This window comes from Myotis yumanensis, unplaced genomic scaffold (genome assembly GCF_028538775.1).
Source record: "Myotis yumanensis isolate MYYU_CA2020_CCGP unplaced genomic scaffold, mMyoYum1.0.hap1 SCAF_5, whole genome shotgun sequence".
NCBI lineage: Eukaryota > Metazoa > Chordata > Mammalia > Chiroptera > Vespertilionidae > Myotis > Myotis yumanensis.
The window spans coordinates 83,269,920-83,284,412 of NW_027223756.1; the positions used below are offsets into that span (position 1 = coordinate 83,269,920).

Here is a 14,493-nt window from a genome sequence, read left to right on the forward strand (position 1 = left end):
CCAGGTGAGGACCTGGAAAGGAATGACGGCTCTCAGGAGCGACCCTACTTCATGTCGCCTGAGCTGAGAGACATCCTGTTGAAGGGGAGTGCGGAGGAGGGGAAGCAGGCAGAAGTCGAGGAGTAGGAGGAGTAGAGAAGGAGGGAGGCCAGCCTCCCGTTTCCTCCCTGTAGACGGGGGTGCATGCGGGCTTCCTTGCCTGGGCGTGGGGGAACGTGTGTGTCCCATTCCCGAGCCCACTGTAGCTGCCCCTCTCCAGTCCCCGTGTGTCTTGCTTCCTAACCCTCTGAGGCTTCTGTGGCCCCTGCCCGCCCTGCCCCCCGAGGCCCCTGCCTGTGAGCTCCCCTCATGCCACCTGCTCTGGGGTCTCTCTCTGCAGTGGAGGACCTAGAGAGGAATGATGGCTCGGCCGAGAGGCCTTACTTCATGTCTTCCAATCTCAAGAAGCTTTTGAACAAGACCAACAAGAAGCCGGCAGAATCCTAAAGGCCCCACCTTCCCCCCACCTCCCCGCAAGGTCTCACGCTGGGTGCTCGGCAGCTGGGTCAGAACCCCCAGCCCCTGGGGCTGACCGGAAGTCCTGTCACTGCCACACACCCCCCATCATCCAATGGGGACCCGGAAGATTGGTGGCATCTCCCCCCTATGCCAAGGGGCAGTCGGGCTTTTCATGGCGGCCCCCCCAAGACTGCGCAGCGGATCGCTCCAGCCCTCACTGGCCGGGGTGGGAAGGAGTCCTGTGAGGGCTCTTGCTGTGTCTGGCCTGCGATGGGGCCCAGCCTCTGTGGGCTGCCTCCCGCTTCCTGTTCCCGCTCATGGCGGGACGGTGTTTGTGTCTGCGGGAGCCGTGGGCACAGTCAGCTCCAGCTCCTGAAGGCCCCCCTTCCCACGCATCTGCTCAAGCCAGGACGGAGCCCCCTCTCCAGAGCTGAATAACTGGCACGCAGGCTGCCACGTGTGTTTCTTTATTATTTTTTTTTTAACCTGGCTATGCATTAAAGGGTCTATTAGTTTTTTTCTGTCTCGACAGCTGAAATGGGGCCGCTGAGGAGTGCCTTCTGTTATCTGGTATGGCTGCAGCGGGGTGTGTATTCGTGCCCAGGGGGGGTGTCTCCTGGCATGGGGACAGCAGGGCACCCTGGTGGTTGATGGGAGATGAGGGAGTGAGACTATTCTGGGAGGCTGCTTGGAGCAGGAGGGAGGAGACCACTGATAGCTGCCTGATGGGAACCGGCTGGCTGGCGGGCGGAGCTGGGCTGAGTTTCTTCCCTTCCTCCGCCAGTGATGGACACAGCTTTCTTTGTAAGAGAGAAAAGAAACTGAATCCACCCAAGGGACAATTTCAGGGGAAGGGGTACAAGGCAAATGCTGCCTGCACACCGGACCTCCCTGCCCAGTCACCTCATCTTGAGGATCCTTTTGCCAAATTGGTTGAACTCAGGACCTGGTTTCCTGGTTTCCTGGTTTCCTCTCCGCCATATCCTAAGGCCCCCGACTTCATGTCTTTGTTCATCAGCACAGTCCCAGGATCCCCGAGAGGGAGAGATTCCCGCCTGGGGTCTCCATGTCCTGCGCCTGTTGCCAGTCCTCCCTCCTCCCTCCCTGGTCTGTCCACACATCCCTGCGTGTAACTGCATTCCAACCACTAATAAAGTGCCTATTGTAACAGAGCCCAAGCCTGGAGTGTTTGTGGGGGCCGCGCGAGGCTGGTAAGAAGAACCCCAGCTGGTATAGCCCTGGAATTCTCTGAGCTGGGCTGACTGTATCCAGGGGAAGGGGGCCAGGAAGCCCTGTCTGCTGGCCCCCGTCTCCGCCTGAATTCCACCGTGCAAGCAGCTCAGGTTTCTCCTGAACAAATGTCCCTTATTAGGTTCTGGTGCCTGGACTCCAGAAGGCGGCCACAGGCTATTCACCTCCCACCCCCGCCCCACTCTCCACTTCCCGCCTCCCCCTCTTCGGTCACATGGCCTGGACATGTCCCCAGGCCTGCTTTGTCCCCTGGCCCAGGCACCTCAGGTGCCACCGTTTAGCTCATTTGGATCTGGAAAGTGGCACCCTGCCAAGCTGCCTGGAAGCTCGCTGCTGCCCCCTGCTGCCAGCTGTCACCATCACCTCTAAGCCAAGTGCCCTACCATGTTAACTGCCTTTCTTACTCCTCCTAGTATATGTACCCTTGCCTGGAATTTTTTCTTAAGTAGCCACCATTTTTTATTTTTTTATTTTTTTAGTACTTCCTATCTGCATACCATACTTTGCTTCTATTGCTCTCCCACTAGTAAGTTTATTAAGGCAAAGAGGTTGCCTAGCCAGCAGGAACGGGGCCAGGGTTCCTTGACCCTAAAGCCCACACCCGCTAACCTGTACTAAGGTTCTCTGGGTTCCTTGTTTATCTCCAGCTTCAAGTATGTTTTTTGTTTTTTTTTTAAATATATTTTATTGATTTTTTACAGAGAGGAAGGGAGAGAGATAGAGAGTTAGAAACATCGATGAGAGAGACATCGATCAGCTGCCTCCTGCACATCCCCCACCGGGGACGTGCCCGCAACCCAGGTACATGCCCTTGACCGGAATCGAACCCGGGACCTTTCAGTCCGCAGGCCGACGCTCTATCCACTGAGCCAAACCGGTTTCGGCTCAAGTATGTTTTTTCACTTTACCGCAGCTCCTGTTAGCCTCACCTCCAAAATATTTCCTAAACATGCCCACTTCTCCCCATATCTTCAGCCCTCATTATCACTCCCCTGGACCATACAGTCCCTCGCGCTGGTCCCTAGCTCCTGCCATCATGTTCCCCTGACACGTGCAGAAGGGGACCTGTGAACAACTGAATGAGTTCACACCTCTGCTCAAGAACTATCCATGGCTCCCACCTTATTCAGAGTACAAGCCAAAGTTCTCACTGCAGCCCATAGGCCCTGCCCCATCTGCCCCATCACCTTCCCCTTGCTGGTTCATCCAGCTACTCTGGCCCCAGGGCTTGTGCCTCAAATGCTCTCCACCTGGTTTTTTGCATGGTTAGCTCCTCATTCCTTCCACTTTCAGCTTAGGGATCACCTCCTCCAGGAAGCCTTCCCTGCTCCCCTAAAGTTGGCCTCTCTTGGTGACAACCACGTGCCAACCTGTTTTGCGGGAAGCCATCCACTGCCAATACTATCATGAGAGTGCACCAAGGAACGAGGAAGGCCGATGGACCTCGGGCATTAGCAGGGCTCATGCCAAGCACCATTGTTCTGTTGACTTAGTGGTGGCTCGAAGCAATTTCCTGACCTAATACCATCAAAGTAAATGTTTACTGGACCTTACTGATCTTTACTGAGCTTTATTGACCTTAGAGACGGTCTGCCTGCTACCTGTTTGCTGTGCTTTACTGAGGACAAGATGTGTATCTAAAATTGAATAAATAGTGGCTTGCCCAGGTTTCGGTGTGCCTCTCCAAGAGAGGGCTCCACCTGGCCTCCGTGCCTTCTAAATTCATGTTTCTTGTCTAATGTTTTCATTTGTGCGCTGGCCCCTCCTTCAGACCCTGAACCCCAGCCGTGAAGGTCGCGGCATTGTTTATTTTCTTCATGGCGCTGGTCACAATCTGCAATTATTTATTTGTGTTTTTACTTACTACGTATCAACCTTCTTGCCCAGAATGTCAGCTCAAAGGGGCCCCAGGTTGTGCCTCTTCTTCTTCTTTTTTTTAAATGTTTTTATTGATTTCAGAGAGTAATGGAGAGGAAGAGAGAGAAACATCAATGATGAGAGAGAATCATTGATCGGCTGCTTCCTGCACGTCCCCCCACTGGGGATCAAGCCTGCAACCCAGGCGTGTGCCCTGACCGGGAATCGAACCCAGGACCCTTCAGTCCCCAGGCTGACGCTCTATCCACTGAGCCAAACCGGCTAGGGCTCGTGCCTCTCCTTTACCACCTTATCCCAGGGCAGGATGGAGTGCCTGGTACACAGCAGGCACTCAGTATACAGGCAAGGAACAACTGAATGAGTATAAAGAGCTTACTTTACTTAGCATAGCGCCTGCCCCAGGGGAAGGTGCACAGTATTAGAGACTGCTGTTAGCATTTAAGTTCCCTGTCTTTTATGCATGCTCACAGCCCTCTGGCTGCTGTGTGCAAAGACTGTCTGATAGAAAACAGAGTACTGAGACCCATTAGGAGGCTACTGCACTAGTTCCGGCACACGCTGATAATGGGCCGCACGCAGGAGGTCTTGGTGAGGGTGATGAAAAGCGTGCCAGGTTTGGATGTCATTTGATGATGGAGCTGACCTGCTTGATCATAGGTGACATGTGAGAGGAAAAAGAGGAGTCAAAGAAACAAGAGTAAGCAAAGCTCTTGAGGAGCAAGCTCAGGCAGAATCCTGCAGAGGGCACCCGTTGCCTGACCCTGCAGGGAGCTCTGGAGGATGTTATATTTTCGAGTTGTCCTACATTGGTAAGTCCTTGACTGAAGGTCACCCAAGGGGAACATTTAAGCTCCCGGGCATTTCTGATCCTCTGAATGTGTAGCAAACGGCCCAGAGCCCAGGGCAGTGCTCCCCCCGGGTAGTGCTCCAAGAGTTACAGGTGCAGGCCATCAGACAAAAGCACACAAAACCCTGGCAATGATGCAGAGAAACAATAAGATCCAAAGGGATCCGGGCAGGACAGTGTTCTGTACAGGGAGGGTGATTTGGGACCCGCCGAAGGTAACATTTCCAAGGGAAGTCGTCACACAAATGGATGGTTGGATGTGTGTGCCTGAACTTCAGGGAGGGTTCCCAGGCGGGAGGCATGCAACCAGGAGTGCTCAGTGTTTTGAAGGTCTTTCAAGTCAGTTGGCTTCCTGAGGTCACCTGGGAAGTGAGTGTAGACCAAGCATGTCAAACTCAAAGGCTAACACGGGCCAAATAAACAAGGTGTAAGTGTATGTGGGACCCCAAAAAACAAAAGCTTCAGTTTTCATAGAAACGTAGGTTTATTTTGATAGAGACATGCTGAATACAAAGGGCTGAAATAAATGAGTCATCATTAACATAAAATAATAGAACATTTTAATAAAAATTAATATTTTTGCTTGAACATTAACTTACCAGACACTGAATAACTGCACAAATTAATAAGCATAACGCAAATAAACCTATTTTTCTTGTTCCCCGAAAGTGAAATATTTCTGTCGTGCACACCAGACAAGTCAGTACAAGACAAATGATGTGGCAATCGGCTGCTAAAATATTCACTGCATGTAAGGTGCGTAAGGGAAATGAATGCAACATGATTATAGTAATCAGTCATTAGCGAACATTGTAATTCGTTATTCATAATTATGTATAGCCCTAGCTGGTTTGGCTCAATGGATAGAGCATCAGCCCGGGGACTGAGGGGTCCTAGGTTTGATTCTGGCCAAGGGCACATGCCTGGGTTGTGGGCTCGGTCCCCAGTAGGGGGCGTGCAGGAGGCAGCCGATCAATGATTCTCTCTTATCATTGATGTTTCTATCTCTCTATCCCTCTCCCTTCCTTTCTAAAATCAATAAAAATATATTTAAAAAATAATTATGTATACAGGATATTGTAAAAATTAAGTTACAAAATTTTAATTAAAATGTTTCTTACGTTATATTGGCTGGGCCGCAAAAATACTCGTTGTGGGCCGCATGTGCTTTTCAACGATGAGGGGCAGGCGGAGCAGCCCAGGCTCCCTCACGCACCCAAACCGCCCACATCTAGATTCTTTTCAATCACAACCTCTAGCAGAGTCACCGACTTTGGTTGTTAACATGTCACCGTCACGGTTTGAAAACGTGGACTGTTAGTTTATCTTCTGGGCTGCAGCGCGCGGGGGCGACAGGCTCAGCGGCCGCCTCCCCGCGCCGCCCAGGCCCGGCTCCCGCGGAGGCCGCCGGCTGCACGCGGGCCCCGGGGACGAGCAGCCCCCGCCGGCCGCGCAGCCCCGGGCGGCGAACGAGGCGCGCAGAAGCCAGGCGCCCCCCGCGGCGGCCCAGCCAGCGGCCCGGCCGGGCTGGAGCCGGAGAGGCAGCTCCAGCGCCCTATACAGTAAACCCGTCCGATTTCCTTCCTTTTTTTTTTTTTTTTTTTTAATATTGATTTTTTTACAGAGAGGAAGGGAGAGGGATAGAGAGTTAGAAACATCGATAAGAGAGAAACATCGATCAGCTGCCTCCTGCACGCCGCCTACCGGGGATGTGCCCGCAACCAAGGTACATGCCCTTGGCCGGAATCGAACCTGGGACCCTTCAGTCCGCAGGCCAACGCTCTAGCCACTGAGCCAAACCGGTCAGGGCCGATGTCCTTCCTTTTTAAGGCTAAATAATGCTCCACTGTATCCATTCATCCACTGGTGGACGCTTGGATTGCTTCCATTTTGGGCTATTGTGAGTAAGACTATGAACACGGGTGTGCAAATATCCCTGCTTTCCATTTCTAGACCATGTGGTAATTCTAGGTTTAATTTTTTGAGGAAACACAATCCTGTTTTCTAGCTCCATCTTTCAGCTCAGTTTTCATCTGGGCTGGTTTCATTCTCTGCGAGTTCTTTCATTAAGTGCACTCCCCATCCCTTAACCACACCTTGTATTTCCTTGGCTTCAACATCAGAGAAACCAAGGCTTCTTTTGCTCCAAAGTCTCATGACCTGGTGACCACTGGCTCCCGCTGGCCAATTTTGTCACTTACTACTAAACTAATGACTGTGGCTAGGTCGTAGGCCTATTTTTTTTTTTTAAATGTGTTTTGGGTTTTTTTAAAATAACTTTTTAGAGAGAGATAAAGGGAGAGGGAGAGATAAAAATATTGATGAGAGAGAAACATCGATTGGCAGCCTCCTGCACACTCCCTACTGGGGATGGAGCTTGCAACCCGGGCATCAAACCAGTGACCTCTTGATTCCTGGGTAGACGCTCAACCACTGAGCCACACCAGCTGGGCTCATGGGCCTAATTTTGGAGTCAGGCAGTAGGAATCTGAGGATGGAACTACAGATTGAGCTAGGCAGAGGGGTGGTCCCCCATAGCACTGTGGTTAACCCATGTCCACTCTGAGACCAAGGGAAGGCAGCTGGCATGGTTCAAAAAGCTTTCAAGGAGAGGAGTTTCTTGGGTATAATCAGGGGAGTTGGCAGGAGAAATCTGTGAAGATTGCAAGAAGTGAGGCGAGCCCCCCAATGCAGGGGTCCTGGTAGAATACAAAACGTACTCGGGAGCCAGGCATCAAGGTAAATAAATATCTTTACTTCTACATAGAAGGGTGCACAGCACATGGCCTGGAAGCACACCGGGCAGGTGGTCTGCTCCGCTTGTTAATTCTGAGGCCCGTGACCTGTCCCTAACTCTTGATTGGAGCGCAGGTGCACAGTCTTTCCTGATTGGCTAATTCAAAGGGAGGGGCTGGCCTTTGCCATTTTAAGATGGCGCCCCCCCAGGGGAGCTGCAAGTCATGCGGACAGCATGGTGGCTGCCAAGTCTCACAGTCCCAAATGGCAGCTGTCTAAACTGTTCTTTGACAGAGAAGATGACTTGTTTCTTCTCACAAGATGAGGAAGACAAGCGGATGATGTTCCTGAGGACAGTGAAGTCCTGAGGATGGCCTGACCAATGTGGCTCAGTGGTTGAGCTTCGACCTAGGAACCGGGAGGTCATGATTCCAAAGTATAGTAACCTCCATCTGGGTAAAAATTGCTGTTTAAAATTTTAACCCGGCTATTCTGGCTTCTGTAAACACTTGCTTGCTTAAATAATAGGGAAAATAATAAGATACTCCCCACTCCAGAGAGGCCATAAACTATGCTCCAGACAGAGTTGTCAGTGCTGGCGCCAGGCCAGGCTTTGAGATACGGTCTCACGGCCCTGTCCCAGCACGCAGGCCTTCCTTCTCAGAAGGTCCGGAAGTCTCATTCCAAATTTGGAAAACAAAGAGCTGAAAAACATATAAATTGAAAAGACTTCCACCATATTGGGCCCCAGAATTTGAGAAGCAAGAGTTCCTCTGGGCCTGCTAGCGCTAGTGAAAATGAACAGGACTCCAAATAAATTTGGCTTATTGATTAAGGCGTCTTCTGATTTACAATATAACAATTTGATTCCCAGTCAAGGCAAAGCCCGGGTTGTGGGCTTGATCCCTCGTAGGGGGCGTGCAGGAGACAGCCAATCAATGATTCTCTTTCATCACTGATGTTTCTCTGTCTCCCTCTCTGAAATCAATAAAAATATATTTTAACGAAACAAAACAAAACCCTGAGGATGGCAGAACCTGTTTAGAGGAAGTGTAAGAGGATGCACAAGAGGATGGGGACAGGCCTTAATCTTCAGCCAACAAGGGGAGGGTGTAATGGGGAGGACAGGGGTGTAGCCAGATGACAGGGGGTGTCAGTTAAGGCAAGGAAGTAAGAGGATGGCTGTGCATACAGAAATTGTTAACTATGTTGTAATGGAAAGGCAAAGGTAGGAGGCTGGGTTAGGGTGGAAATACAGGGATAAGAGAGGGGAGATGGCTTCTGGAGTCTCCATCTTGTATGGTAACCAAGAAGAGACCACAGACAAGGAGCATGACAGATGTAGCATGTCAGAGGTTGGGCTGAACACCTCTTGTGCAGCAGCTCCTGGTGGGTGGGGAAGGTGTGGGCCCTGATAAACTACACTTTTAAGGGCGTTTTAGTTTCCTCTACACTTTCACTGCAGCCCAGTGGATCTTCTCAATTAAAAACACCAGGTTGGCCCGGCCGCTATGGCTCAGTGGTTGAGCATCTACCCAGGAACTGAGAGATCATGGTTCCATTCCCGGTCAGGGCACATCCCCAGGTGGTGGGCTCGATCCCCAGAAGGAGGTATGCAGAAGGCAGCCAATCCATGATGTTTCTCTCACCAATGTTTCTATCTATCCCTCTCCCTGAAAAACAATAAAAACATTTAAAAAATTAAGGGCTCTATTAAAACAAAACACGACACAACACACACCACCAGGCTGAATGGGGCACAAATCTAGTAGGCAACAGTCGCAATCATTAACGGTCTCTCCAGCATCCACTCCAGACTGGCTGCTCCAGCAACCCTTTGAGGTTGAAAAACTGCCCAAAGCTGTCCAGGAATCCTCCATAGAGGTGGTTGTTGGGAATCAGGATCCTACCTGCCCCTTACTTTGCTTGGGGCCCCTTTGATAGGGGCTGCCTCAGAGGAATAAGATCCTCAAAAGCAAGTTCTTTAAAAAATGTAACCTTGGGCCCCTCCCAAGGAAGGTCTACAGCAGTGATTTTCAACCTTTTTTTAATCTCATGGCACACATAAATTAATTAATTACCAAAATTCTGCAGCATACCAAAAAATACATTTTCTGCCCATCGAACAAAAAAAAAAAAGGTATAATGTTGATTCATTCACTCTGGATGGCTATTGTGTTGGCTGTTACTGTTTTATTTTTTAGTGATTTGAGAGAGAGAAACATTGATTGGTTGCCTTCTGCATGAGCCCCGACCAGGATTGAATTCAAAGCCTGGGTACGTGCCCTGACCAGGAATTAAACCCTCCACCCTTCGGTGTATGGGAAGATTCTCCAACCAACTGAGCCACACCACCCAGGGCTGTTGTCATTTTTTAAATTTGACAATCTAAAGGAAAAGAGGCAGGTGCCCCTGACTAAACAGTCAGGTATTACATGTTTTAAAAATTCTTGTGGCATGCCCTAGCTGGTTTGGCTCAGTGAATGGAGTGTCAGCTTGCGGACTGAAGGGTCCCTGGTTCGGTTCTTGTCCAGGGCACATGCCCAGGCTGTGGGCTCGATCCCATTGGGGGAGGGGGGTGCAGGAGGCAGCCAATCGATGATTCTCTCTCATCATTGATGTTCCTATCTCTTTCTCCCTCCCCATCCTCTCTGAAATTAATAAAAAAATTCTTGTGGCACACCAGATGAAAAATCACTGGTCTGCAGACTTAGAGTCAGAAAACTAGAAACCTTTCCTGTTCTACCACTTGGTAGCGCTGTTAGCTTAGCCAAATTGCCCTGCTTCTGAGCCAGTTTGTGTCGAGACATTGCTGATCTTTAACTTTAGAGGTAAAGCCCGTTAGTGTTAAAAGCCAGTTATTACCTTCATCACAACCTGGAAAATTCTAAACTTAATCATCTGAATACAGCTGCCATTACTTTTACCAAACTTTTCATTAATCTCAAGCTCTATTTGTTTATGAAAGATCTTCATCCCTGGCTGGGTAGCTTAGTTGGTTAGCTTGCAATTCAGAGCACATATAAGAATAAACCAATAAATTTATAAATAAGTAGAACAATAAATAGATGTTTCTCACCCTCTCTCTAAAATCAATTATAATTTTTTTTTTAAGAAAGGTTTTCAAGTTGGGGGGAGGAAGTTGCAGAATGTCTATTATTTATGTGAAACAGAAACAGAGATACAATTAAGCATTATTGGGAGTAAAATGCCTGTGTAGAGAGACACAAAAAACTTTACAACAGCTGCTAAGGAGGAGGGTACCTGGGGGAGGAAGATAGACTTTTCCTCTCACATCCTCTTGCTCATTTGACATTTTATATCATGTGAATAGGTTATCAGTTCAAAATTCTGTGTTAATAAAAAGCAGTAAGGTCCTGCCGGTATGGCCCAGTGATTGAGCTTCAACCCATGAACCAAGAAGTCACCAATTCGATTCCTGGTCAGGGCACATGCCCAGGTTGCAGGGTTCGATCCCCAGTGGGGGTGGGGGGGTGTGCAGGAGGAAGCCGACTGATGATTCTCATCATTCGTGTTTCTATCTATCCTTCTCCCTCTAAAATCAATAAAAAGCCTATTTTTTAAAAAGTAGGTACAGCATGCACCCATTTCTCTAATCATAGCTTTACACCTTTTAAAAAAACAACCCTCAGCCCTAGCTGGTTTTGCTCAGTGGATAGAGCATTGGCTTGCGGACTGAAGGGTCCCGGGTTTCCGGCTGGATCCCCGGGGGGTGGGTGGTGGGTGGGGAGGCGCTCAGGAGGGAGCCAATCAATGATTCTCTCTCATCATTGATGTTTCTCTCCTTCTTCCTCTCAGAAATTAGTAATTAAAAAAACAACAACAGAAAACAAACAAAAAAACCTCAGCCAAGGATATGTTTTTTTTCTTTTCTAAAATAATGTTACTTGGGTTCTGGCTAGGAAAGAATTCAGAGCCAGACCCAAACTATACGGGAACATTTGGTAAATCACATAGGTAGAATAAGTAATTCCTAGAAGAAATGGGCTTAGGAAACAAGTTATAGAGGTTAAAGGAAGGGCCCTTGGAGCTTGGGAGTGAGGAAGCTAATGGTAACATGCCTGGGGCAGGGAGGAGAGGGAAGGGAAAAGGAAAGGGAAAGGCACACATGCTCCCAGAGGGAGAGCGCCTGAGAATGTTTTCTTGCTTTCAAAGAGAGGAGGGGGGTGAGGGGGGTGAGGGGGAGAAGCATGGATATGAGAGAGAAACTTTGATGGGTTGCCTCCCAAAGGCACCCCAATCATGGATTGAACTATAAACCTAGGTATGTGCCCTGAGGGGAACCGAACCTGTTACCTTCTGGTGTATGGGAGGAAGTTTCAAGCAACTGAGTAACCAGGCCAGGGCCACCCGCCCCTCTGAATAATAGCTATAATCTGGGGCATTTGTCCTGCACTAAAATTCTCCAAGTGCTTTTTTTTTTTTTTTTAATTTTTTTTCATTTATGTCAGAGAGAGAGAGGGAAAGAGAGAGAATCATCAATGATGAGAGAGAATCATTGCTTGGCTGCCTCCTACATGCCCCCCACTGGGGATCATATGCCCTGGCCAGGAATCGAACCGGCGACCTCTTGGTTCCTGGGTTGACGCTCAACCGCTGAGTTACACCCGGCTGGGCCGCCAAGTGCTTTTTTATTATTACTATTTCGTAGAAAAGGAAACGGGGGATCGATCAGACCTTGGTTTTACCGGGGGCCTCAAACCTAGGGCAGGCACTGGACATTGCATCGTTTACAAATTAGCTGTGCCGTCCCTCCGTTTTTGCAAGGAAGACCCGCTACTAGTCTATAAGTCTTGAATTTCTCATCTCTTTCAGGAAGAAACCCTTTTCAACAACTCCTTATTCTGGACCCAGCCTCGCCTAACAACCATGCCTGTGGAGCGCCAGCCTGACCCTTACGCTGGAGGGGGCAGGGCTTAGTTTAGATACAGGTTGTACATCAGGGATCTTACACGGCGCTCGGGAGGATTCCCCGACAGGCTTGTAAAGAAAAGGTAGCATGTCCTCGGTCCCCAGGATCTTTCTTTATAAGACCAAACTGGTGGCCCAGCGTCTGAGTCCCAGCACCGGTTCTCCCGTAAACCCTCAAGTCTTTTTTTTCCGCAGTGCCTCAGTGTCTCCATTTGTGAAAGAGAGGGGGAATGACCCGACCAGCTCAGCTCCGCACTCCGGCGGCTCGGGACACTGCCGTCTCACACTCGCACCTCGGGTCTTCTCCGCTCCTTGCGGAGATGCGGGGAGGGGGTTGGAAGCTCGGCGGGCAGGCCGCCTTTCGAGGAAACGCCTCCTCCGCAGAGATCCAGCTATTATGAGGGCAATAACGGGCCAGATTCCCAGAGGCGTTTCCGCCAACGTACACATGGCGGCGGGTTTAAGATGGTGGCCGCGCATGAGCGTAAACTCCGAGCTTCAGTGAGGACCAGCCACTCGCCCTGAATTACGTGAAAAGGCGGCTCAAAACCGTCAATAAGAGAGCGCTGACGTCGTCACATGATGTAGGCCGACCAATACAACGCAGGGAAAGCGAACAGTCCTCTTCACGTGGCCAAGGAGGAGCCCGAATTTGCCACTGTCACATGACCAAGCAAAGGCGTGGAAAAGGGAGGACGTTCCGACGCCACGTGAGGAGCTCGCAACGTCTACGCCCTCATCACGTGACCAGAACCCACCTCCTCTCTTTTCGTCCCTCTCACTCCCTTAAGCTGGGCCTGCGTCGAACGCAACGCGGCGGCGAGGGGGCGGGGCTCCGAGTGGTCACGTGGCTCCGCACCTCCCTGGCGCGCGCCCGCCCGCTCGCCCCCGGCTCCTCCTCCTCTTCTCGCCATTGCAGTTGGACTCAGCAGCCCGGTGCGCACCGCGTGGCTTTTGCGGGGGAGATCCCGGCGGGTTGCGGCAGGCGGTCGGCGGCGGTTGCGGTCGGGGAAGGGACGCTGACAAGGTAAGCTCCAATGTGGCGGCGGTCAGGCCCGCTCCCGCCTCTGCCCCTCCCCCCCGCCCGTCCTCCCACTCAGCTCGGGCCCGGCTGGAGAGTCGCGGTGACAAGGCCAGAGGCGCCCCTTGCTCCCCGCCTCCGCCGGGTCCCCTGTCCCGGCGCCTGGGCTCATTCTGCCCTCGCCAGCCGTGCTCCCGCGTTTGGCCGTTACTCTCCCCCATTGTGCCGAGGAAACAAAATGGCGACGTCGGCGGCGAGGGCCCCGTGCGCGCGCACCCGTCCTCCCCCCTCGCGGCCCCTCGTTTGGCGGCAGCGCCTCGCGTGGGGGGTGCGCGCGCACCGGGCTCCTGGCCTCAGCCTCCCCCGGCCCGGGCTTTTGTCTGTTGCGGCGCTCCGCGTGCGCGCACGTGCTGGAAACACACCCCCCCCCTCCGGCCCAAGAGCATCCGGGTCCGCGGGGCAGGAGCGCCTCTCTCACCCCCATCCTCATCCCCTCCTCTCCTCCTCTTTGTCCCACTCCCGCCTCGGATTCCAGGAGGGTCCTAGGCTCCAGAGGCGGGAAACGTGGTCTTTGTCCTTACATGGCGCGGAGAGGTGGACCCCCACCACGGAACCTCTTCCATGTGCGGATTACAGAAGAGGTCTTTGTGGGATCATCGGGTTCCCAAATCCCTGGCCACCCAGGCCTCCCACAGATCAGCATCCACACTTGGGGAAGGCTTTAAGATTTCCATTTCTTCAGTCCAGGTGTTTCATTGATGTTGAAATTTTTTTTCAGATTGTTTAGGGCTTGCATCCTCCCCCAAAATGGTGATCTGGTGCGATGTTTGGGTGCACTGTAATCTGCAAGCTTGGGACCCAAACATGAGTGCTAAAAACTGTTTTCTGTCTTATTTCTTCAAGTAGTAAAATGACTTGAGATTCTTAAGGTTGTTCTTGATGTTCTGCACGGGTTAATGCTCTGCCTGGATGAATTATTTGGAGTGTACTGTGATCAGCATAGTTTCCACTAGCTCAATGCCTAAACGTGGGGAGAGTAAGCCATCTCTTCTAAGTAATTTCAAATTTGATTGAAAGTTGCTTGGGGTTCTGGTTAGGGAACGTGATGGATCAGCAAGGAATCAAAAATTTCTGTGATAAGCCTCCCTTTTCTGGATTCAGGTATTTCAGATTGTGAACCTGTATTTCTGATGCTTGGTATTCTTCGGTCTTTACAGTGAGTGATCCAGGGGGAAATACAAGGTGCTGTCCGAAGTTAGAGCTCAAATGTAGGACTTTAGGCTCTCCTCAGGTGTCTGTGATTGGGAGTCTCCACGGATTACTCACAGTG

At 50.9% G+C, this 14,493-nt stretch overlaps 2 protein-coding genes across 6 annotated transcripts in view; both read left to right on the forward strand.

The window, feature by feature from the left end:
- SLC44A2 (solute carrier family 44 member 2 (CTL2 blood group)) overlaps window positions 1-1,668 on the forward strand; it is a 28,338-nt gene extending 26,670 nt beyond the window's left edge. The window contains exon 22 of one of the 3 annotated variants that reach the window (XM_070416029.1): window positions 5-361. In XM_070416029.1, the coding sequence (XP_070272130.1) occupies window positions 5-126 (122 nt within the window). In that variant the 3' untranslated portion in view covers window positions 127-361. The other 2 variants (XM_070416028.1, XM_070416030.1) reach the window with 2 other exon arrangements.
- Window positions 1,669-13,021: 11,353 nt separating this feature from the next.
- The window catches only part of ILF3 (interleukin enhancer binding factor 3), a 32,763-nt gene continuing 31,291 nt past the window's right edge, over window positions 13,022-14,493 (forward strand). For 2 of the 3 annotated variants that reach the window (XM_070416034.1, XM_070416033.1), the window contains exon 1: window positions 13,022-13,169. The gene's annotated coding sequence lies outside the window, so the exon portion shown is untranslated. The remainder of the gene's footprint in view (window positions 13,170-14,493) is intronic. The other variant, XM_070416032.1, reaches the window with a different exon arrangement.